The sequence below is a fragment of the Drosophila miranda genome, assembly GCF_003369915.1.
Source record: "Drosophila miranda strain MSH22 chromosome Y unlocalized genomic scaffold, D.miranda_PacBio2.1 Contig_Y2_pilon, whole genome shotgun sequence".
Classification (NCBI taxonomy): Eukaryota; Metazoa; Arthropoda; class Insecta; order Diptera; family Drosophilidae; genus Drosophila; species Drosophila miranda.
In genome coordinates, this window is record NW_022881614.1 from 23,422,858 (window position 1) to 23,445,864 (window position 23,007).

The 23,007-nt window shown below is 44.8% G+C and overlaps 2 protein-coding genes and 1 pseudogene across 2 annotated transcripts in view; 2 read left to right on the top strand and 1 right to left on the bottom strand.

The window, feature by feature from the left end:
* Nucleotides 1–11,744, top strand: LOC117193893 (peptidyl-prolyl cis-trans isomerase-like 3). Its single transcript, XM_033398576.1, has 3 exons — nucleotides 1–17; nucleotides 10,800–10,833; nucleotides 11,002–11,744. Exons 1-3 carry the CDS (start codon nucleotides 1–3, stop codon nucleotides 11,443–11,445), a joined length of 495 nt encoding a protein of 164 aa, XP_033254467.1. The 3' UTR covers nucleotides 11,446–11,744.
* Nucleotides 11,473–16,989, bottom strand: LOC117192365 (annotated as a pseudogene).
* Nucleotides 15,364–23,007, top strand: part of LOC117193894 (peptidyl-prolyl cis-trans isomerase-like 3) — a 13,504-nt gene continuing 5,860 nt past the window's right edge. Inside the window, exon 1 of the mRNA XM_033398577.1 lies at nucleotides 15,364–15,383. Coding sequence (XP_033254468.1) covers nucleotides 15,364–15,383 — 20 coding nt within the window. The remainder of the gene's footprint in view (nucleotides 15,384–23,007) is intronic.

Here is a 23,007-nt window from a genome sequence, read left to right on the forward strand (position 1 = left end):
ATGCTGCAGAACGAGCAGTGAGCGTCGGGAGTGCTGGGAACTTACTTGTAAGCAGTAGAGGAGTTCGGGGGGAGAAATCAACCGCCTATCTCAAACCGAATAAAATAAAATAAAAATTGAAAGAAATAAAATTAAAATTTACATGCATTAAATGATTGTCAAATCGTTATCTCCTGCTCAAGTTGGATATTTGGCCCACACAGTCTATAAAAATACTATACTATACTATTTCCAATAGTCATTTGTGGTGCTTAAATGTTTGGTATTATCGAAGGGAGGTTAGGTACTGTACTACCAAATCATAAAGATAATGATGTGAATAATAATTTTAATTCCCGATATGTCCAGTTTCGGCTTGGGACTTTGGCCCCTCTATAAATATAAATAGATATGTACATATGTATGCACATACTCGTATGCTGTCGTCTATTTATGTAAGGTGGCGCATTCTCTCGCCACTACTTCAGTGTGAAGAACTTCTCTCAAAAATTTCAATTGAATCTTATCAGGGTTACATGGGTGGTTAGCCCGATTACGTGTGTACTTACTTCAGACGATAAACGGCCTGAAAAACAAGTCTTATATGATTTGATTTTATAACATTAAAATGACCAAACCTGCGATAAGCAACAATTGAAAGGTTTTATCGCGTCTAACTATTTATAGTTGAAAGTGCAAGCATTCATACTATCATGGCTATCTAAATGATTGGTCTGCCTTAAAAGTCTGGAAAAAGAGTTAATTCCCACCAAGCCCAGACGAATGAAAGAGATCACAAGATGGCTCGTATATCTCCAGCGTGGACTTTGAGCCTCGGCCACTTGAAATTGCGACGATACGACCATGGCAGCACCAGCGCCAGCGCCAACGACGCATGTCTAACACGGCCGAGACAAAGGCAAAGCAAGGGAAAGGCAAAGACAAGGGTGGGGGGAACCAGTCGGGCCTCTCTGAAATATCATTCACAGCTGCCGCGGCAATTAGGAGGTCAATAGTACCTATCCTACCTGAGCAGCTTTTCAACTTAGGTAAACATTGGATTGGGGATCTGCCATTTGTTAGTCTTCTCTTTTGGATAAGGTTGTTTTCCCCTTAAATGCATACATACATATGTGTACATATGTACATTCTAGTGTTGTGTTGCTCATGAGTGAGTGAACAAAAAAGAGTTGTTCACTTAAGTGAGCAACTGTGCATGTTCCTTCCAAGTTGTTCTTTTTTGTTCACTTGTTCTTTGTTGTTCCCTTGTTCTTTTTTGTTCACTTGTTCTTTGTTGTTCACTTGTTCTTTTTTGTTCACTTGTTCTTTGTTGTTCACTTGTTCATTTTTACTCACTTGTTCTCTACTCACTTTTTGCGCAATTTTGCTCCTCAAAGGGCATTTTGCGATCTGGCAGCTTTGCTTTTTATATTACGGGCAAAGCTGTTTACAATTTTGAAAAATTCTCTATGTCGCTTATGAGGAAGTATAGTGAGATTTGGAACCATTTCGAGGAAGTTGGACGCCAGGAAGCCAAGTGCAAGTATTGCAAATCTATTTTGAGTTGCAAATCTCAAAGCAACTTAAGCCGCCATTTAAAGAGCAAGCACCCGGCGTCTATGGAGCCCGTTATCCGACAAAACACCGATGGCTCGATTTTTGTGCAAAGTGCGCAACCAAAAATAACAAGCTTTGCTGAAAGGCCTGTACCAGCGAGCAAAGCGCAGCAGATTGCTCTGCAACTTGTACGGATGATCGCCAAGGGTCATCACGCCTTGCGCTTGGTCGAAGAACCAGAATTTAAAAAATGTATTTCACGATGTGTCGCACGCCCCAAACTACATATAAGCTTCCGACGAGGAAAACATTAACCAGCTCCTTGATTCCCAAAATTCGTGACGAGTACACTGGGACGATAATAGAAGAACTACGTGCGGCCGCAGCGGTGTGCTTAACTACAGACGGTTGGACATCTGTAACCAACGAAAGTTATCTGGCTGTCACAGTACATTTTATCGATGAGGAATCAACGATGCTGACCTCCTATACAATTGCTTGTCAGGCCTTTGAAGCGTCGCACACTGCTGCGAGTCTGTGCAGCTTTTTGGAAAAAATTGTGACTGAATGGGATCTCAAAAACAAAGTCGCAGCAATAGCATCCGATAATGCACACAACATTGCTCTTGCTATTAGAACCGGCAATTGGAGTCATATACGGTGTTTTGCTCATACCCTAAATCTAATTGTCCAAAAAGCTCTAGATAAAATGAGCAGTGTGCGCAGAAAAGCTAAAGCTATAAGCGAATATTTTCATCGCAGCTCATCAGGCTTAAAAAAGCTTAAAGATTTGCAAGCGCTGCTTAAGTTGGCTGACCTCAAACTAACACAGGATGTGCCAACACGTTGGAACTCAACGTACAAAATGTTTGAACGGCTGTCTATCCTGAAGGAGGCAGTCGTGGCAGCTCTGTCATCAAGGACAGATTTAATTTTGGTATCAGAAGACTGGGATGTCATTGATGGAGTTCTTCCCGTATTAAAGCCATTTTATGAAGTTACAGAAGAGATCTCAGCTGAAAAAAACGTAACATTGTCAAAAATAATTGCTTTGACTGGATTACTTCAAAGAAAAATGGCTCAAATATATCCAACAGTTAAAAATAACCTAGTTGCCGAAGTAATCAACGAAATCATAAACGAGATGGACGGCAGGTTTAACGATTTCGAGGCTAATATTTTGTATGCGGAGAGCACTGTTCTGGATCCCAGGTTCAAAGGACGCGCATTTAAATCTGCGGAGGCCTTTAAAAAGTCAGTAGCGGATATCAACAAAAAATTGGCTCAAACGACACTCCCTGAACCTCCACAAGAAGCTTTAAGCAACAAAAAACAAGAAGAGGACACAATATGGGCTGAATTTGATACCACTTTTCAGCAAGTAAGCCAACCCACCAACAATACGGCAGCATCCATAAGAGAAATGGATAAGTACCTGGCTGAGGAGTACATCAGCCGAAAAGATGATCCATTGGTATGGTGGAATCAGCGGAAAGCGCAATACCCGCTACTTTATAACTATATGCTGAAGCGCCTCTGCTTAGTCGCCACCTCAGTGCCATGCGAGCGCATATTTTCAAGTGCAGGCGAAAGCATACGTAAAAGGCGCTCCCTTTTAAAGTCAACAACCGTTGAAAATTTAATTTTTTGCATAACAACATGTAAATCGGAAGTGAGTTCAACCTAATTTGTACTTGATTGCTTGTTTGCTTGATTAACATTTTTTTCTCTTATAGCGCTAAAATAAAGAAAACGAAAAGTATAAGAATTCCTATGAAAGGATCTCCTTTTTTTTAAGTTAGTATAAGAATTCTGTTCGGAGCAGAACCCAGGCGATTAGCTGCTTGCCAAATAGCACCTAATTCTTGGCCCTCAGCCGCTTATTTTGTTTGTTACTTATGTCTATGTCACTCATTTGTTTGTTAAAGCTTTGCGCTTGCTTGCCCTGCTAAACGCTCTCTGCCAGCTCGCTCTTCGCTATCTCCGCTTTGCGTCTGCCTACCGGCGTCGGCCGAGCGAAGCTGCGCTTAGCGATCGGAGCGGCAATGCAAAGGGCAGGCAAGCCACTCTTGCAATTTGAATGTCACGCATTAAAGAACATATCGTAATTTTATTTCTGCGCCGAGTTTTATTTAATTCGAAATAATTAGTCGGCCGATTGGGGATAAAAAACATTATCTCCACATAAAATTTGGTGACCCCGACGTGATCTCTGAGTTGCAGTGTCAATTAATAATCATTCGCGATCGACATTTGTTAGCCCTAGCAAATTTTCGGCGGTTAAGCACAATTCGGTGCTAAAACACACTTACTTACACCTACATACACGCATTGCTGGCTATTAATTTCTCTGTCGCGACAATTCGGTCAGTGCAGTGCGGTAGGCAGTGCAGCGAACTCACTAATACACACAAGCGGAGTACAAAGCGGAATCGGACAGCTCGCACAGCCGCACAGCTAAAGGCATTAGCTGTAATCCCTTTGCTTTCGGTTCCCACGTTTATACGTATACAGGGTGTCTTTTTCGGTCGTGCTGAGTGACTCTTTTAAAACCTCAACATGGCAGCACCTGAGCCTACCAATGTCGCGAACGCAGCAATGCCGAGTGATGTAGATTTCTACAAGCACAAGGCCGAGTCCATCGCGCGCCAACTAAAGGCCATGGATCGCTTTCTCACCAAGGAAGAGCTTGCCGAGCTAGATGAGGCAGAACTTCAAGCTCGCTTAGAGCAAATCGAGCGAATGAATGCGGATTTCGATGCCGCTCAAACGAGCCTTGAAAGGCTGGATTTCCTGCAGTTAGCCCATGATGCCCGACTGGACTTTTCGAATGTTTATGTGAAGGTTAGGTCCAGGCTGTCGCGGGAGTTGATGGCTGCTCGCACGGTAAATGTTGCCAATTGAACGGCTCGGCATACTCTCGAGGGGAATTCGTCGTTGTTCGCCTATAATAGTATAGGCCGTGCTCGAATGCCCGAGTTGCAGCTTTCGCGATTCGGGGGAACTATATGGATTGGCCAGAATTCCACTCGATGTTCGCGACAATGGTGCACAAAGACCATCGTATACCAATCATCGAAAAATTCCAATATCTTCGTGGATGTCTAGATGGTGCTGCGCTGGATACGATTCGTTCCTTGGAACTTTCTGAGGAGAATTACGACAAGGCGTTGAATTTGCTAATGTTGCGATTCGATAATAAACTGTTACATTTTCAGGCACACGTCAAGGCTATTTTCGGGCTGCAAGGGGTGGAGAAGGGCTCAGCTATCGGCTTGCGCGCGCTCAGCGACAAAATCAATTCGCACTTGCGTGCACTTCAGACCTTGGCGACCCCGCAGGAGATTTCGGATGGGTTGCTGATCTTCATCATAGGCACGAAACTGGACCACAAAACAAAGGAGAAATGGGAAGAGAACTTGCCGACGTCAGGATTGCCTCGGTGGTCAAGCATGGCCTCATTTTTGGAAGCGAGATGTCGGATGCTGGAGAATTTGGCATCAGCCATGGCAACAAGTCCTAGTCAACAGGTGGGAGAAGACAAACCTGTTACCCTTATCACCTCCAGTAACGACCATCCTAACCCCATATGTAACCATTGCAATTCCTCCGAGCATTACATATCTAGATGTCAGGCATTCCTGAATCTCTCTGCGTTTGAACGATACAAAGAAGCAAAGAAGAGCCGCTTGTGTTTGAACTGCCTCAACAAAGGCCATGAATTGCAGAGGTGCAGGTCAGGACTTTGCAGGCATTGCCAGGCCAAACATCACACGCTACTCCACATTCCATCGGGAACTGGTGCTTCATCTTCCTCTTCACCGGCCGAGGAATCGATCCAGCAAGAGGCCGCGACTGTGCTTCTAGCAAGCGGGTGTTCTAGCCCTCCCCCCTCGATCCAGAAATCTCAGCCTAGCCAGAACGTGTTGCTACCTACTGCCCTCGTCCATGTAACAGATCGTTATGGAGCACTTATCCCATGTCGTGCCATTTTGGATTCTGCATCACAGGCAAACTTTGTAACATCTAGACTTGCTGATCAGTTGCAGTTGGATCATCGCTCGTCTTATGTTCACATCTCTGGAATCGGAGATTCCATTCTACCTTCGAGCAAGTCTGTACATATAGTTGTACAATCCCAGGACGCAAGCTATCGAGCTTCCTTCGCTGCAATTGTCACCAACTCAATTACGGAAATGCAGCCTAACTTCGGCGTAGACGCAAAGGATTGGCCAATGCCGAATAATCTAAAACTAGCTGATCCTAATTTCTCCAAGCCCCAACGTATCGATCTGTTGATAGGTTCTGGTTTGTTCTTCGATTTAATGTGCGTCGGACAGATTCGACTATCGGCCCAATTGCCAACATTGCAGGAGACAAAACTTGGTTGGATAGTATCAGGAAGCATTGATAGCTCGGAGAATAAGCGTGCAGCTTTAACCGCTTTTGAAAATTCCTCGTGCATCTCTATTGACGATTTTCGACCCACAACGCTGGAGTACCAAAACTTAGAGCAGCAATGCAGGAAGCAGCTGCTCGAGTGCCAGGTGCAAGTGGAAAAACTGCGATCGGAGAATCAGGAACTGCAGCGCGAACTTTTCCATATATTAAAAACCTACATATCCACGCCAAATGAAATTCAACTTTCAACAGTTTCTACATTGCCAAATTTCCTGCCATTCTGTGCAATTACAGAGGTTCCCGATGATCAAGACGTAATCACGACAAGCCGCCTTCGTAAAGACGCGCCGATTGCTGCGTTCGACGATCATCCCAGCGTAGCCGCCAGCTGCGCCCAAGCAAGCATCTTCAAGAGGGCCGTTGGAAAAATAGCGGTTCTGCCCCTTCAGGATGGATCTGTTGAAAGCCTTTGCCTTCCAACGGGGGGTGAATGTTCGGAGTAGAACCCAGCCGATTAGCTGCTTGCCAAATAGCACCTAATTTTTGGCCCTCAGCCGCTTATTTTGTTTGTTACTTATGTCTATGTCACTCATTTGTTTGTTAAAGCTTTGCGCTTGCTTGCCCTGCTAAACGCTCTCTGCCAGCTCGCTCTTCGCTATCTCCGCTTTGCGTCTGCCTACCGACGTCGGCCGAGCGAAGCTGCGCTTAGCGATCGAAGCGGCAATGCAAAGGGCAGACAAGCCACTCTTGCAATTTGGATGTCACGCATTAAAGAACATATCGTAATTTTATTTCTGCGCCGAGTTTTATTTAATTCGAAATAATTAGTCGGCCGATTGGGGATAAAAAACATTATCTCCACAAATTCCTATGAAAAGATCTCCTTATTATACCCGATACTCAAAATGAGTATTGGGGTATATTAGATTTGTGGTAAAAGTGGATGTGTGTAACGTCCAGAAGGAATCGTTTCCGACCCCATAAAGTATATATATTCTTGATCAGCATCAATAGCCGAGTCGATTGAGCCCTGTCTGTCTGTCCGTCCGTCCGTCCGTCCGTCTGTCCGTCTGTCCGTCCCCTTCAGCGCCTAGTGCTCAAAGACTATAAGAGCTAGAGCAACGATGTTTTGGATCCAGACTTCAGTGATATGTCACTGCTACAAAAATATTTCAAAACTTCGCCCCGCCCACTTCCGCCCCCACAAAGGACGAAAATCTGTGGCATCCACAATTTTAAAGATATGAGAAAACCAAAAACGTAGAATTGTAGGGAATGACCATATCTTTAAGACTGCGGAATCTGAATTGGATCGTATTATTATTATAGCCAGCATCAAGAAAACAATTTCATTTTTTCTCGCCCTGTCTCTCTCGAACACACACGTAGCATAGGCGGCTTTGCTTAGAGTAAAACATTAGCGCCAAGATCTCAGAGACTACAAAAGCTTGAGCAACCAAATTTGGTATCCACACTCCTAATATATCGGACCGAGACGAGTTTGTTTCAAAATTTCGCCACACCCCCTTCCGCCCCCGCAAAGGACGAAAATCTGGGGATATTCAAAAATCTCAGAGACTATTAAGGCTAGAGTAACCAAATTTGGTATCCGCACTGCTGTTAGATCTAACTATAAAACGTGTATCTTAAAATTTCGCCCCACCCCCTTCCGCCCACACAAAGGACGAAAATCTGTTGCATCCACAATATTGCACATTCGAGAAAACTAAAAACGCAGAATCATAGATAATGACCATATCTATCAGATTGCTGAATCTGGATCAGACCAGATCATTTTTATAGCCAATAGGAAATCAATTTGCAGTGGCTACGCAGCGCCGGACGTCACGCTCAGACTGATTTTCTGTCTCTCTCGCACGCACTCTTTGTCGTGTCGTTTAATATTAGCGGCGTCTGCCGGAGGATAGCCATACTGACTTAGTATCGGGTATAACCGTAGAGTTGCGGTGTCCGCAGCAACTCACAACGTTCCCCCTCGTTTTTATGTTAGTATAAGAATTCCTATGAAAGGATCTCCTTATTTTAAAGTTAGTATAAGAATTCCTATGAAAGGATCTCCTTATTTTTATGTTAGTATAAGAATTCCTATGAAAGGATCTCCTTATTTTTATGTTAGTATAAGAATTCCTATGAAAGGAAATAAAAAGTTTGTTTTTTTCTTATATACATGTTTTTATACCCGATACTCAAAATGAGTATTGGGGTATATTAGATTTGTGGTAAAAGTGGATGTGTGTAACGTCCAGAAGGAATCGTTTCCGACCCCATAAAGTATATATATTCTTGATCAGCATCAACAGCCGAGTCGATTGAGCCCTGTCTGTCTGTCCGTCTGTCCGTCTGTCCGTCCGTCCATCCCCTTCAGCGCCTAGTGCTCAAAGACTATTAGAGCTAGAGCAACGATGTTTTGGATCCAGACTTCTGTGATATGTCACTGCTACAAAAATATTTCAAAACTTCGCCCCGCCCACTTCCGCCCCCACAAAGGACGAAAATCTGTGGCATCCACATTTTTAAAGATACGATAAAACCAAAAACGCAGAATCGGTGAGGATGACCATATCTTCTACTGTGCAAAATCTGAACCAGATCGTATAATGATTATAGCCAGAATCAAGAAAACAATTTCATTCTTTCTCGCTCTGTCTCTCTCTAACACACAGGTTTCATGGTCGGTTTTGTCAATTGCAAAATATGAGTTCAAGGATCTCAGAACCTATAAGAGCCAGAGCAACCAAATTAGGTATACACACTCCTGTGATATCGGACCTTGACCGTTTCGTGTCCAAATTTCGCCACACCCCTTTCCGCCCCGCAAAGGACGAAAATCTGGGGCATCCACAAATCTCAGAGACTATTAAGGCTAGAGTAACCAAATTTGGAATCCGCACTTCTGTTAGATCTCACTATAAAACGTATATCTCAGAATTTCGCCCCACCCCCTTCCGCCCCCACAAAGGACGAAAATCTGTTGCATCCACAATATTGCAGATTCGAGAAAACTAAAAATGCAGAATCATAGATAATGACCATATCTATCAGAGTGCTGAATCTGGATCAGATCGGATCATTTTTGTAGCCAAAAGCAAGAAATCAATTTTCAGTGGCTACGCAGCGCCCGACGTCACGCTCAGACTGATTTTCTGTCTCTCTCGCACGCACTCTTTGTCGTGTGGTTCAATATTAGCGGCGTCTGCCGCAGGAGAGCCATACTGACTTAGTATCGGGTATAACTGTAGAGTTGCGGTGTCCGCAGCAACTCACAACGTTCCCCCTCGTTTTTTTTTATACCCGATACTCAAAATGAGTATTGGGGTATATTAGATTTCTGGTAAAAGTGGATGTGCGTAACGTCCAGAAGGAATCGTTTCCGACCCCATAAAGTATATATATTCTTGATCAGCATCAATAGCCGAGTCGATTGAGCCCTGTCTGTCTGTCCGTCCGTCCGTCTGTCCGTCCCCTTCAGCGCCTAGTGCTCAAAGACTATAAGAGCTAGAGCAACGATGTTTTGGATCCAGACTTCAGTGATATGTCACTGCTACAATAATATTTCAAAACTTCGCCCCGCCCACTTCCGCCCCTACAAAGGACGAAAATCTGTGGCATCCACAATTTTAAAGATATGAGAAAACCAAAAACGTAGAATTGTAGAGAATGACCATATCTTTAAGACTGCGGAATCTGAATTGGATCGTATTATTATTATAGCCAGCATCAAGAAAACAATTTCATTTTTTCTCGCCCTGTCTCTCTCTAACACACACGTAGCATAGGCGGCTTTGCTTAGAGTAAAACATTAGCGCCAAGATCTCAGAGACTACAAAAGCTAGAGCAACCAAATTTGATATCCAGACTCCTATATATCGGACGGAGACGAGTTTGTTTCAAAATTTCGCCACACCCCCTTCCGCCCCCGCAAAGGATGAAAATCTGGGGATATTCACAAATCTCAGAGACTATTAAGGCTAGAGTAACCAAATTTGGTATCCGCACTCCTGTTAGATCTTACTATAAAACGTGTATCTCAAAATTTCGCCGCACCCCCTTCCGCCCCCACAAAAGACGAAAATCTGTTGCATCCACAATATTGCACATTCGAGAAAACTAAAAACGCAGAATCATAGATAATAGCCATATCTATCAGATTGCTGAATCTGGATCAGATCAGATCATTTTTATAGCCAATAGGAACAAATCAATTTGCAGTGGCTACGCAGCGCCCGACGTCACGCTCAGACTGATTTTCTGTCTCTCTCGCACGCACTCTTTGTCGTGTCGTTTAATATTAGCGGCGTCTGCCGGAGGAGAGCCATACTGACTTAGTATCGGGTATAACCGTAGAGTTGCGGTGTCCGCAGCAACTCACAACGTTCCCCCTCGTTTATTTTGTGGCGGTAGGTCAGTCCATCAAAAGACCCAAAACAAGAGCCAAACTCAAATTTCAGTTCTAGCGGCCAGTAATACTAAACACACACACGCAAAGTACGTGAGAATGCATGTGCACCCATACACTAAAACATGCTGGTGGCAAAACAGAACCAGACCTGAGAGAGTTCAAAAAAATCTGAAAAAGCATACAATCACATATTTTTGTCGAAACATATTGCGTGTGTACTAACACATGCAAAGATGTTCTCTCTGCGCTCTCTCTCTCTCTCATGATGACGTCACTCTGGGGTACTGAACGCGCTAGCCAGTGTGTGACGCTTTCGTTGTATGAACTGGCACATCTATATACTGTATGGTTAGTGGTACAACACAACAAGGCAAAACTTCCCATCTCTAAGAAAATATAATGATATTGACAAATTCTTTGAAAAAGAAAACATCAGCGCGTACCAAACACTAATTGACTTCATCGACGAAATTGATGTAAAGCTATAAACAGTACTCCAACATCTTCTATTCTTTGACTTGGCAATTTCCACCTTCAAAAGGCGGGCGGCCAAATAATCCCAAGCTACTCACGGGTAGCTTGGTAACTTAAACCCTAAAAAAAAAAAAAAAAAATAAAATAAAATAAATTTAATTGATTTCCAGTCCGTGACGCTACATACCGACGTGGGCGACATCAAAATAGAGCTCTTTTGTGATGCTTGCCCAAAAGCCTCCGAGAATTTCCTCGCCCTGTGTGCGAGCGACTACTACAGCGGCTGTGTCTTCATTCGAAATATAAAGGGATTCATTTTTCAGACCGGCGATGAACAGGTCTCACCGGCTCCGTTGTTGTTTTTGCAGCACACTGACCGCGGAATGGTTTCAATGGCCAACAATGGGCCGAACGCCAATGCCAGCCAGTTCTTTATCACGTACGCCGTCCAGCCGAACCTCGACCTGAAGTACACGCTGTTTGCTCGCGTTATCGACGGATTTGATGCCCTGGATGAGCTGGAGAAGCTGCCGGTTAACCCCAAGAACTACCGGCCGCACGTAGACAAGAAGATCAACGGCGTAACCATACACGTCAACCCCCTGGCGACGTAAGAGACCATGAGAACAAAGACAAATCCGTTTGCTTAAAATGAAACGTATTTATAGCTCTTAAGTTACATGATATCTTCACTAACAGACTAATTGGTTGAGAAACATACATAGAATATTGTGCAAAAGGGTCTAGGACTAAATCAGCCGAGTCAAAATAGTTAATATAAAATTGCATTGCTTTTAGAACTTTTTCATAGACTTTTGCACTTAATATGGAACTTACAATAGACAAATGTATAAGATGGATGTTAAAACGATCAACTAAAAAAGAGAAAACAAATGCTAACAAGAATCTCATACTACATGCAACTACATGGATTATGTGGAGGCGACGTTTTGGATTGATTTGGCGGGCTTCGGATGATCCTTGATGTGCTGCTCGAACATGCTGCGAATGTCGGCCAGTGCCTGGGAGATGTTCTCGGAGCCGCGTTGGACATCCTGAAAGATACATTTCGATCAGTTGGAGCTCGATTAGTAGTAATAAAAGCCAAGCCTTACCGTTTGCTGGCATGTTGTCTTTGCTGAGATATGGAAGAATATCAGAGTTTCTCCAGCTATGATGTAGGAGACACCATAACCGTCGTCGGCCACAGGTCCAAAGCCACCTCCGGCACTGATGCAGTTCGGATGCTTCTTCAAATCCATCTTTGGCGTCTGCCCATGGGGGGTCTGACTAGTCGACAAGCGCCACGGCTCGCTGAGCACTTCGTTGAGGAAGGGCGAGTCCACTTCCAAGTACTTGGACACAACGTACAAGCAGAAGAGATGCCTGTCAATGCCCCGTCCGCACATGGAATCCTGATAGCCCAGTTGGTGGCGATCGCAGGCTGCCTGTAGCATCTTGACGCGGTCGTCGTTCTGCGAATAGAAAAACCAATTAGGATTGGATCGAACTATATTATGGGCCACCTCTTACCGATATGCTTTGGTTTTGCATGGCTTTGACCCACGCTGCGGACTCGATGGTACACGGGCGCACTGTCTCAGTTCTACCCTCGCGGAATAGGCGCGTCATCGAAGCCTCATATGTCAGGGAGAATCGTCCCGCATCTCGGTAATAGGCCAACTGCAGGGCCATTTGAATGTAGGCATCTGGGGAGATGCGGCACTTATTCATGAATCCCTTGCCGTACTCCTGGTGCACCAGAATGCGCAGATTCACCTCATTGCTTAGCTTGGTCACGTCTATGGTGGCCTCATCAATTTTGGACAGGCAAGGTGTAAGATCCCAGCTCAGTCGTGTGGGCAGTGGGGGCTGGAACTCAGGTGTGCCCTTGGTGTCGCCAGCCTCGTCGTATCTGCAGGGTATGCGTTTGATTAGATCAAGAAGTATTTCTTTTTCTGTGAGGCAGTAAACGAAGGCAACGTAATTAAGAGGCTATGGTTAACCTTACGAAACAATGGTTAGTCACAGGAATATGGGAGAATTAGTTTGTGTTTGCGTTTTAGGTTGCTGTGGAATACAGTGTTCTGGGCTGGCTACATGGTAAGAACGTTTTCCACTGTATATCTGCCGCATACGGTGAGTGCGACAGTTTGAATGCATTTGAGAATCTTAAACATGTGCAGGCCCTCAAGGTTTCCCAAACCCACCTTTAATTACAATTTGAATTGTTTGGAAATTAAGTGTTTACCCATAAATATCATCACCAAATATATACTCCCATAGATGACCCAAAACCGGTGCATCGGCCCTATAAAAAATGCGTAAATTAAATCAATTGTTAGGCCACAACCAGAGTTAATTAAAAATATGTATGTATGTATGTTCATGTCAAAACCAAAGTCAAGAACTCAAATTGAACGCATCCAACCGACACCGACGCCGTCAAACGTAGGCGCGGTACAAAAAAGATCACTTTACCCATCCGATACAAGATCGTCGACGATCAGGTTCTCCCACATGTGTGAGGCAATGGCAGCGTCAGACCTTGGTCTGTGTGGGTTTCAAATTGTTCAAAGAATTTAGATTACGGCAAATCAAGGATACGAAACGAGACGAAACGTCTTTGTCTGAAAATAACAGAGTGGGAATTGCACTTACCAGGTGTGCTCCGCATTGAAGCCGACGCGTCCATTGGTGGCCACACAGACGGTGAAACACTTGTCGAACCAACGATTGTAGCCGTCGCCGTGGAGCAGCTTCTTTCCGAAATTGTCGAGAAGCTCGGGCCGCTCCAGATCAAATTCGAATGGTTCATCGTCCAGGGAGAGGACAAAGGCAGCAGATTCAATGGTCCGCAGGGAGAAATGGTTAACGCCTCGCGAGAAGAACGTGGTCCGAGCCTCGGCCCACTTCGAGCGATTCCAGGCGGTGAGTGCAGCCAAATGCTCCTCACCATCCAGGGGAGTGGCCTTGGCCTTTAGGATCTCCTCGATTTGACTAGAAAGAAGCAAATGTTAGTTTATAATTGTCTTGGGAATCTGATCACGGACTCACACTTGCAGCTCGAAAGGACGCAGGATGCGTCCCTTGTGGTAGATGATCATTTTATAGTAGCAACCCTTGTGCAGCACCACAATGTGATTGGAGTCCTTGTAGTGAATGATGCGATCTGTTTCCAAGCCCGGAACACGACCCGTATTGAAGGTGCCTACATACTGCCAAGAGCACAGAGGAATCATGCCCTGGACCATGATCTGCAGCAGAGAATTTCTTAATAGGTTTCAAGTGTTATATTGTTGTTTCACTTACAGGTTGCAGTTCCTGGTGCTCAATGAGACGACGGAAATTGAGAAGCATGTGGACCACGTTGGCCGCCCTGGCTGCCTGTTTGTTGGTCAGGTTCATGAAGATGGCATCCGTGCCGTAGAAGTTGCTGTTGACACAGAGGGGGCTGCGGCCGCGCAGATAGACATACTCCTCCCACCAATCGGAGACGTAGTTGGTGGACCCCCAACTCTTGTGGACGAGGTACCATTGCAGCTTCTTGCCAATATTCTGTTCGAACTCTTTGGCCAGGCGCTCCATTCTCGAGTAGTTATCATCGTCCAGCAGAGGTCGCACACTGCGCAGGTATCTCGTCATGGTGTCCTTGACGGATGGCAGCGGCAGACGTGGCAAGGAACCCTGAAAGGCTTGTTCCAGCTGGACAGGACTCGCACCACAGCCACCCACAACATGGTGGGCAGCGAAACGCGACTTCCCGGGGCCCTGGACTCATACATCCAGCCCTTGTACATAAGTAGAAGCTTCAGTGTGTAGCGCATGATGAAACAAATCGAGAGCCAGATCACCAGGGCAGCCAGGAAGCAGGCAGTTACCTGCCAGTTAGTTGTGTTGGAGGGAAGATGAACGAGTCCTCTGTTGGTCAGGTTGAAGGGAGCCTGGTAGCCGGCAAAGTGCAATCCAAGGGCAATGGCCGATATAAGCCATAGAATTTGGATGTGGGCCGGATAGACGCCGTTGCGCACGCCATTCTGAAACGAGGATACGGAACGGTTAATCCAAATATATCATTATCAAATGTATCGTTAAGCTTACCCTGGCACGAGCCAAGCGCTTCTTCCAGGAGCGGATTCCCGAGTTCCACACAAGATTGAGCACCGCGTGGTCATAGTTGATGTCGAAGCCCTCGTGGGTGATGGCAAACGAGAATGCAACGGCGGCATGGGCTTCAGCCATACCTGCAGGCAATCGGTGACGTCACACCCAATGTAAATGTTCTGCAGGAGATAGAGGGTTCAAAATAGGTTAATGTCTGCGCGATAATCTCTTCTTTTGTCTTAAACACTACGAGTTTGTATGTGTGAGTATTTCGTCATAATAACCACTTAATAGCTGAGCTGATAAGATATCTTTTGTATTGGCCAGACATCTGAAATAAGTGATTCATGTGTTGACCATCATCTTGGCCAGTTACCCAAGCTTAAATGGAATTTAAATGCGCTGCAGATCGTAAAACTACTTTCGGAATGCACTTTGCCATATTCATGTACGGAGGAGTGCAAAGTTCAGCAAAATATACTCGGATCTCGTTTAATAATTTGATTCGCTTCGCGCGATTCGATGTCATAACATTTTACATGCAATTGATGATTGACGTCACTGAAAGCGGTTTCATTCAAGCGATAACCCCAAACGAAGTTTGAGATAGCGTCCCTCTGGGACTCTAAGTCTGGGCAGCAGCACCCAGACGATTTTATAGCTAGCTGGATTGCTGATCACTTCTATATATGTTGGGTGGATAGGGTAGAAAGCAAACAGTTAAAATTTGGCCAAAAAAACCGACATTCGATCACTTGTAGCAGATCCAGTTCCTGTTTATATTGCAAACTGATTTGAGACCTACGAGTATTTGCTGTGTATAGACTCGTAATCGTATGCATTTTCAGTTTTTTAATTGTTATTGCTCAGCGTCTAATACTATAAGACAGCTATTGAAATTTATTCGTACGCCAAAGCACACAGCACATACATGTGTATGTATTGCTGTGCATTTCTACTTATAGTCTTCTATAACTATACAAATAGTAATATAGGGGAATTCTAATAATATCAATCACAGTATAGTGTTGCATGCGTTATGTTTCTAGATCAGATCAGATAAACCTTGGAGCGAGGTAAGCAAAAATGGCTGTGAAGGTCAGTGCAGTGGGTCTTTTATGCTATTGTCCATGTCCGTGCATATCAATAAACCAGTTCCAAAAACATCGAAGATCCCTTCAAGATATAAATTCGTTTTCGTTTGACCCAGATCGAGGCGGCGACGACTATGCGACGATGCCTTATAATTTGAGCAGCGCGCTGCCGGCTTTTATTTGTTTCCGTATGAGCGAGAGAGCAGCAATCACAACAGCAGCAACAGCAATAGCATAGACTAAAACAACAAATTCAAATACGATTTGCTGCCTTTTATTATAGTCGTAGTCGCAGCAGAGATCTCTTGCGCTGGGCCCGACACTGTGGTCGAGACGGTGCAAAGTCCAAACCGATTTTTTCATCATTGCTGTTCTGTGATGTGATCTGTGGTTTTTTAGATTGACCTTGCCTTCCCCATTCCCCCGCCCACTGTGTGTGTGTGTGTACGCGCGGGGGTGGCATGTGGCGGTGGGGCCAACACGGGTTTTATGTAACAAGCTACAAGTCCCCACCACAGCTGATAAGGCAGCTATCTCAAATTGATATGTATTTTTCAACTATCAAAAACATGTGGGAGAATTTGGGTCAAAAGAGAGAGAGAGGGAGAGAGATCATAATAGGAAAAGCAAACCGAGAAAACCCGCAAAAATGCCACAGTTGCAGAAAAAATGGCACTGTTTATCCACTATTTGTGTTTCTTCGCTGCGTTCGTTACGGTCGACCTTCAGCTTAATGGAAAACAAACCTTCTTTGTCAATTCAAATGTTTCCGAAGCCAATTCTCGAAATCACTTTCAAATTAATATCACTAACAGTGTTTCGAGAGAGAAACACACAAACAGCACAATGGGATTTTTATTCGAACAGCGAGTTCCCTTTAGCCTTGCCGTTTGCGGTTGGTTTGCGGGACCAGAAAAACAGAAAACAACTTGATCACTTGAACGGCCGAGCGCCAACTGAACCAAACTGTGCTCGCTGCACGCGCATGGCGCATGCCATGCAGGCGGCAAGAGACGAGTTTTGTGTGTCTGTGTGTGGGTGCGTCACGAATCGACGGGCTCGTGGAGTGTGTTGACCGATGCCGGCTTTTCCCCACGGTTCCTCTCCTCTCTGAGTGGATCGATAAAGGCTTATCAGAGTTTAGCAAATGGAGATCCTATGGTGGAAAATATATCTACATATTTACCTGCATTAAATGATTGTCAAATCGTTATCTCCTGCTCAAGTTGGATATTTGGCCCACACAGTCTATAAAAATACTATACTATACTATTTCCAATAGTCATTTGTGGTGCTCAAATGTTTGGTATTATCGAAGGGAGGTTAGGTACTGTACTACCAAATCATAAAGATAATGATGTGAATAATAATTTTAATTCCCGATATGTCCAGTTTCGGCTTGGGACTTTGGCCCCTCTATAAATATAAATAGATATGTACATATGTATGCACATACTCGTATGCTGTCGTCTATTTATGTAAGGTGGCGCATTCTCTCGCCACTACTTCAGTGTGAAGAACTTCTCTCAAAAATTTCAATTGAATCTTTTCAGGGTTACATGGGTGGTTAGCCCGATTACGTGTGTACTTACTTCAGACGATAAACGGCCTGAAAAACAAGTCTTATATGATTTGATTTTATAACATTAAAATGACCAAACCTGCGATAAGCAACAATTGAAAGGTTTTATCGCGTCTAACTATTTATAGTTGAAAGTGCAAGCATTCATACTACGCCCGTGGGGGGCTTGTGAAACTTGTGTAGTACGCAATTCGGCGGCCAAGGCTGATAAGGACGGGCGCGCAGTCCGATAATTCTAGGAATTGCCAAAATAACCTAGTGCAATCAGCGACGCGTTGGCACTTCTACCTGGTTGGCATGTCTGGGAGGCCTATGGCTATCTAAATGATTGGTCTGCCTTAAAAGTCTGGAAAAAGAGTTAATTCCCACCAAGCCCAGACGAATGAAAGAGATCACAAGATGGCTCGTATATCTCCAGCGTGGACTTTGAACCTCGGCCACTTGAAATTGCGACGATACGACCATGGCAGCACCAGCGCCAGCGCTAACGACGCATGTCTAACACGGCCGAGACAAAGGCAAAGCAAGGGAAAGGCAAAGACAAGGGTGGGGGGAACCAGTCGGGCCTCTCTGAAATATCATTCACAGCTGCCGCGGCAATTAGGAGGTCAATAGTACCTATCCTACCTGAGCAGCTTTTCAACTTAGGTAAACATTGGATTGGGGATCTGCCATTTGTTAGTCTTCTCTTTTGGATAAGGTTGTTTTCCCCTTAAATGCATACATCCATATGTGTACATATGTACATTCTAGTGTTGTGTTGCTCATGAGTGAGTGAACAAAAAAGAGTTGTTCACTTAAGTGAGCAACTGTGCATGTTCCTTCCAAGTTGTTCTTTTTTGTTCACTTGTTCTTTGTTGTTCACTTGTTCATTTTTACTCACTTGTTCTCTACTCACTTTTTGCGCAATTTTGCTCCTCAAAGGGCATTTTGCGATTTGGCAGCTTTGCTCATATTTGCGTTTACTTCACACTTTTTATATTACGGGCAAAGCTGTTTACAATTTTGAAAAATTCCCTATGTCGCTTATTAGGAAGTATAGTGAGATTTGGAACCATTTCGAGGAAGTTGGACGCCAGGAAGCCAAGTGCAAGTATTGCAAATCTATTTTGAGTTGCAAATCTCAAAGCAACTTAAGCCGCCATTTAAAGAGCAAGCACCCGGCGTCTATGGAGCCCGTTATCCGGCAAAACACCGATGGCTCGATTTTTGTGCAAAGTGCGCAACCAAAAATAACAAGCTTTGCTGAAAGGCCTGTACCAGCGAGCAAAGCGCAGCAGATTGCTCTGCAACTTGTACGGATGATCGCCAAGGGTCATCACGCCTTGCGCTTGGTCGAAGAACCAGAATTTAAAAAATGTATTTCACGATGTGTCGCACGCCCCAAACTACATATAAGCTTCCGACGAGGAAAACATTAACCAGCTCCTTGATTCCAAAAATTCGTGACGAGTACACTGGGACGATAATAGAAGAACTACGTGCGGCCGCAGCGGTGTGCTTAACTACAGACGGTTGGACATCTATAACCAACGAAAGTTATCTGGCTGTCACAGTACATTTTATCGATGAGGAATCAACGATGCTGACCTCCTATACAATTGCTTGTCAGGCCTTTGAAGCGTCGCACACTGCTGCGAGTCTGTGCAGCTTTTTGGAAAAAATTGTGACTGAATGGGATCTCAAAAACAAAGTGGCAGCAATAGCATCCGATAATGCACACAACATTGCTCTTGCTATTAGAACCGGCAATTGGAGTCATATACGGTGTTTTGCTCATACCCTAAATCTAATTGTCCAAAAAGCTCTAGATAAAATGAGCAGTGTGCGCAGAAAAGCTAAAGCTATAAGCGAATATTTTCATCGCAGCTCATCAGGCTTAAAAAAGCTTAAAGATATGCAAGCGCTGCTTAAGTTGGCTGACCTCAAACTAACACAGGATGTGCCAACACGTTGGAACTCAACGTACAAAATGTTTGAACGGCTGTCTATCCTGAAGGAGGCAGTCGTGGCAGCTCTGTCAACAAGGACAGATTTAATTTTGTCACCAGAAGACTGGGATGTCATTGATGGAGTGCTTCCCGTATTAAAGCCATTTTATGAAGTTACAGAACAGATCTTAGCTGAAAAAAACTTACCAGTGTCAAAAATAATTGCTTTGACTGGATTACTTCAAAGAAAAATGGCTCAAATATATCCAACAGTTAAAAATAACCTAGTTGCCGAAGTAATCAACGAAATCATAAACGAGATGGACGGCAGGTTTAACGATTTCGAGGCTAATATTTTGTATGCGGAAAGCACTGTTCTGGATCCCAGGTTCAAAGGACGCGCATTTAAATCTGCGGAGGCCTTTAAAAAGTCAGTAGCGGATATCAACAAAAAATTGGCTCAAACGACACTCCCTGAACCTCCACAAGAAGCTTTAAGCAACAAAAAACAAGAAGAGGACACAATATGGGCTGAATTTGATACCACTTTTCAGCAAGTAAGCCAACCCACCAACAATACGGCAGCATCCATAAGAGAAATGGATAAGTACCTGGCTGAGGAGTACATCAGCCGAAAAGATGATCCATTGGTATGGTGGAATCAGCGGAAAGCGCAATACCCGCTACTTTATAACTATATGCTGAAGCGCCTCTGCTTAGTCGCCACCTCAGTGCCATGCGAGCGCATATTTTCAAGTGCAGGCGAAAGCATACGTAAAAGGCGCTCCCTTTTAGAGTCAACAACCGTTGAAAATTTAATTTTTTGCATAACAACATGTAAATCGGAAGTGAGTTCAACCTAATTTGTACTTGATTGATTTGATTTTTTTAAGTTAGTATAAGAATTCTGTTCGGAGCAGAACCCAGGCGATTAGCTGCTTGCCAAATAGCACCTAATTCTTGGCCCTCAGCCGCTTATTTTGTTTGTTACTTATGTCTATGTCACTCATTTGTTTGTTAAAGCTTTGCGCTTGCTTGCCCTGCTAAACGCTCTCTGCCAGCTCGCTCTTCGCTATCTCCGCTTTGCGTCTGCCTACCGGCGTCGGCCGAGCGAAGCTGCGCTTAGCGATCGGAGCGGCAATGCAAAGGGCAGGCAAGCCACTCTTGCAATTTGGATGTCACGCATTAAAGAACATATCGTAATTTTATTTCTGCGCCGAGTTTTATTTAATTCGAAATAATTAGTCGGCCGATTGGGGATAAAAAACATTATCTCCACATAAAATTTGGCGACCCCGACGTGATCTCTGAGTTGCAGTGTCAATTAATAATCATTCGCGATCGACATTTGTTAGCCCTAGCAAATTTTCGGCGGCTAAGCACAATTCGGTGCTAATACACACTTACTTACACCTACATACACGCATTGCTGGCTATTAATTTCTCTGTCGCGACAATTCGGTCAGTGCAGTGCGGTAGGCAGTGCAGCGAACTCACTAATACACACAAGCGGAGTACAAAGCGGAATCGGACAGCTCGCACAGCCGCACAGCTAAAGGCATTAGCTGTAATCCCTTTGCTTTCGGTTCCCACGTTTATACGTATACAGGGTGTCTTTTTCGGTCGTGCTGAGTGACTCTTTTAAAACCTCAACATGGCAGCACCTGAGCCTACCAATGTCGCGAACGCAGCAATGCCGAGTGATGTAGATTTCTACAAGCACAAGGCCGAGTCCATCGCGCGCCAACTAAAGGCCATGGATCGCTTTCTCACCAAGGAAGAGCTTGCCGAGCTAGATGAGGCAGAACTTCAAGCTCGCTTAGAGCAAATCGAGCGAATGAATGCGGATTTCGATGCCGCTCAAACGAGCCTTGAAAGGCTGGATTTCCTGCAGTTGGCCCATGATGCCCGACTGGACTTTTCGAATGTTTATGTGAAGGTTAGGTCCAGGCTGTCGCGGGAGTTGATGGCTGCTCGCACGGTAAATGTTGCCAATTGAACGGCTCGGCATACTCTCGAGGGGAATTCGTCGTTGTTCGCCTATAATAGTATAGGCCGTGCTCGAATGCCCGAGTTGCAGCTTTCGCGATTCGGGGGGAACTATATGGATTGGCCAGAATTCCACTCGATGTTCGCGACAATGGTGCACAAAGACCATCGTATACCAATCATCGAAAAATTCCAATATCTTCGTGGATGTCTAGATGGTGCTGCGCTGGATACGATTCGTTCCTTGGAACTTTCTGAGGAGAATTACGACAAGGCGTTGAATTTGCTAATGTTGCGATTCGATAATAAACTGTTACATTTTCAGGCACACGTCAAGGCTATTTTCGGGCTGCAAGGGGTGGAGAAGGGCTCAGCTATCGGCTTGCGCGCGCTCAGCGACAAAATCAATTCGCACTTGCGTGCACTTCCGACCTTGGCGACCCCGCAGGAGATTTCGGATGGGTTGCTGATCTTCATCATAGGCACGAAACTGGACCACAAAACAAAGGAGAAATGGGAAGAGAACTTGCCGACGTCAGGATTGCCTCGGTGGTCAAGCATGGCCTCATTTTTGGAACCGAGATGTCGGATGCTGGAGAATTTGGCATCAGCCATGGCAACAAGTCCTAGTCAACAGGTGGGAGAAGACAAACCTGTTACCCTTATCACCTCCAGTAACGACCATCCTAACCCCATATGTAACCATTGCAATTCCTCCGAGCATTACATATCTAGATGTCAGGCATTCCTGAATCTCTCTGCGTTTGAACGATACAAAGAAGCAAAGAAGAGCCGCTTGTGTTTGAACTGCCTCAACAAAGGCCATGAATTGCAGAGGTGCAGGTCAGGACTTTGCAGGCATTGCCAGGCCAAACATCACACGCTACTCCACATTCCATCGGGAACTGGTGCTTCATCTTCCTCTTCACCGGCCGAGGAATCGATCCAGCAAGAGGCCGCGACTGTGCTTCTAGCAAGCGGGTGTTCTAGCCCTCCCCCCTCGATCCAGAAATCTCAGCCTAGCCAGAACGTGTTGCTACCTACTGCCCTCGTCCATGTAACAGATCGTTATGGAGCACTTATCCCATGTCGTGCCATTTTGGATTCTGCATCACAGGCAAACTTTGTAACATCTAGACTTGCTGATCAGTTGCAGTTGGATCATCGCTCGTCTTATGTTCACATCTCTGGAATCGGAGATTCCATTCTACCTTCGAGCAAGTCTGTACATATAGTTGTACAATCCCAGGACGCAAGCTATCGAGCTTCCTTCGCTGCAATTGTCACCAACTCAATTACGGAAATGCAGCCTAACTTCGGCGTAGACGCAAAGGATTGGCCAATGCCGAATAATCTAAAACTAGCTGATCCTAATTTCTCCAAGCCCCAACGTATCGATCTGTTGATAGGTTCTGGTTTGTTCTTCGATTTAATGTGCGTCGGACAGATTCGACTATCGGCCCAATTGCCAACATT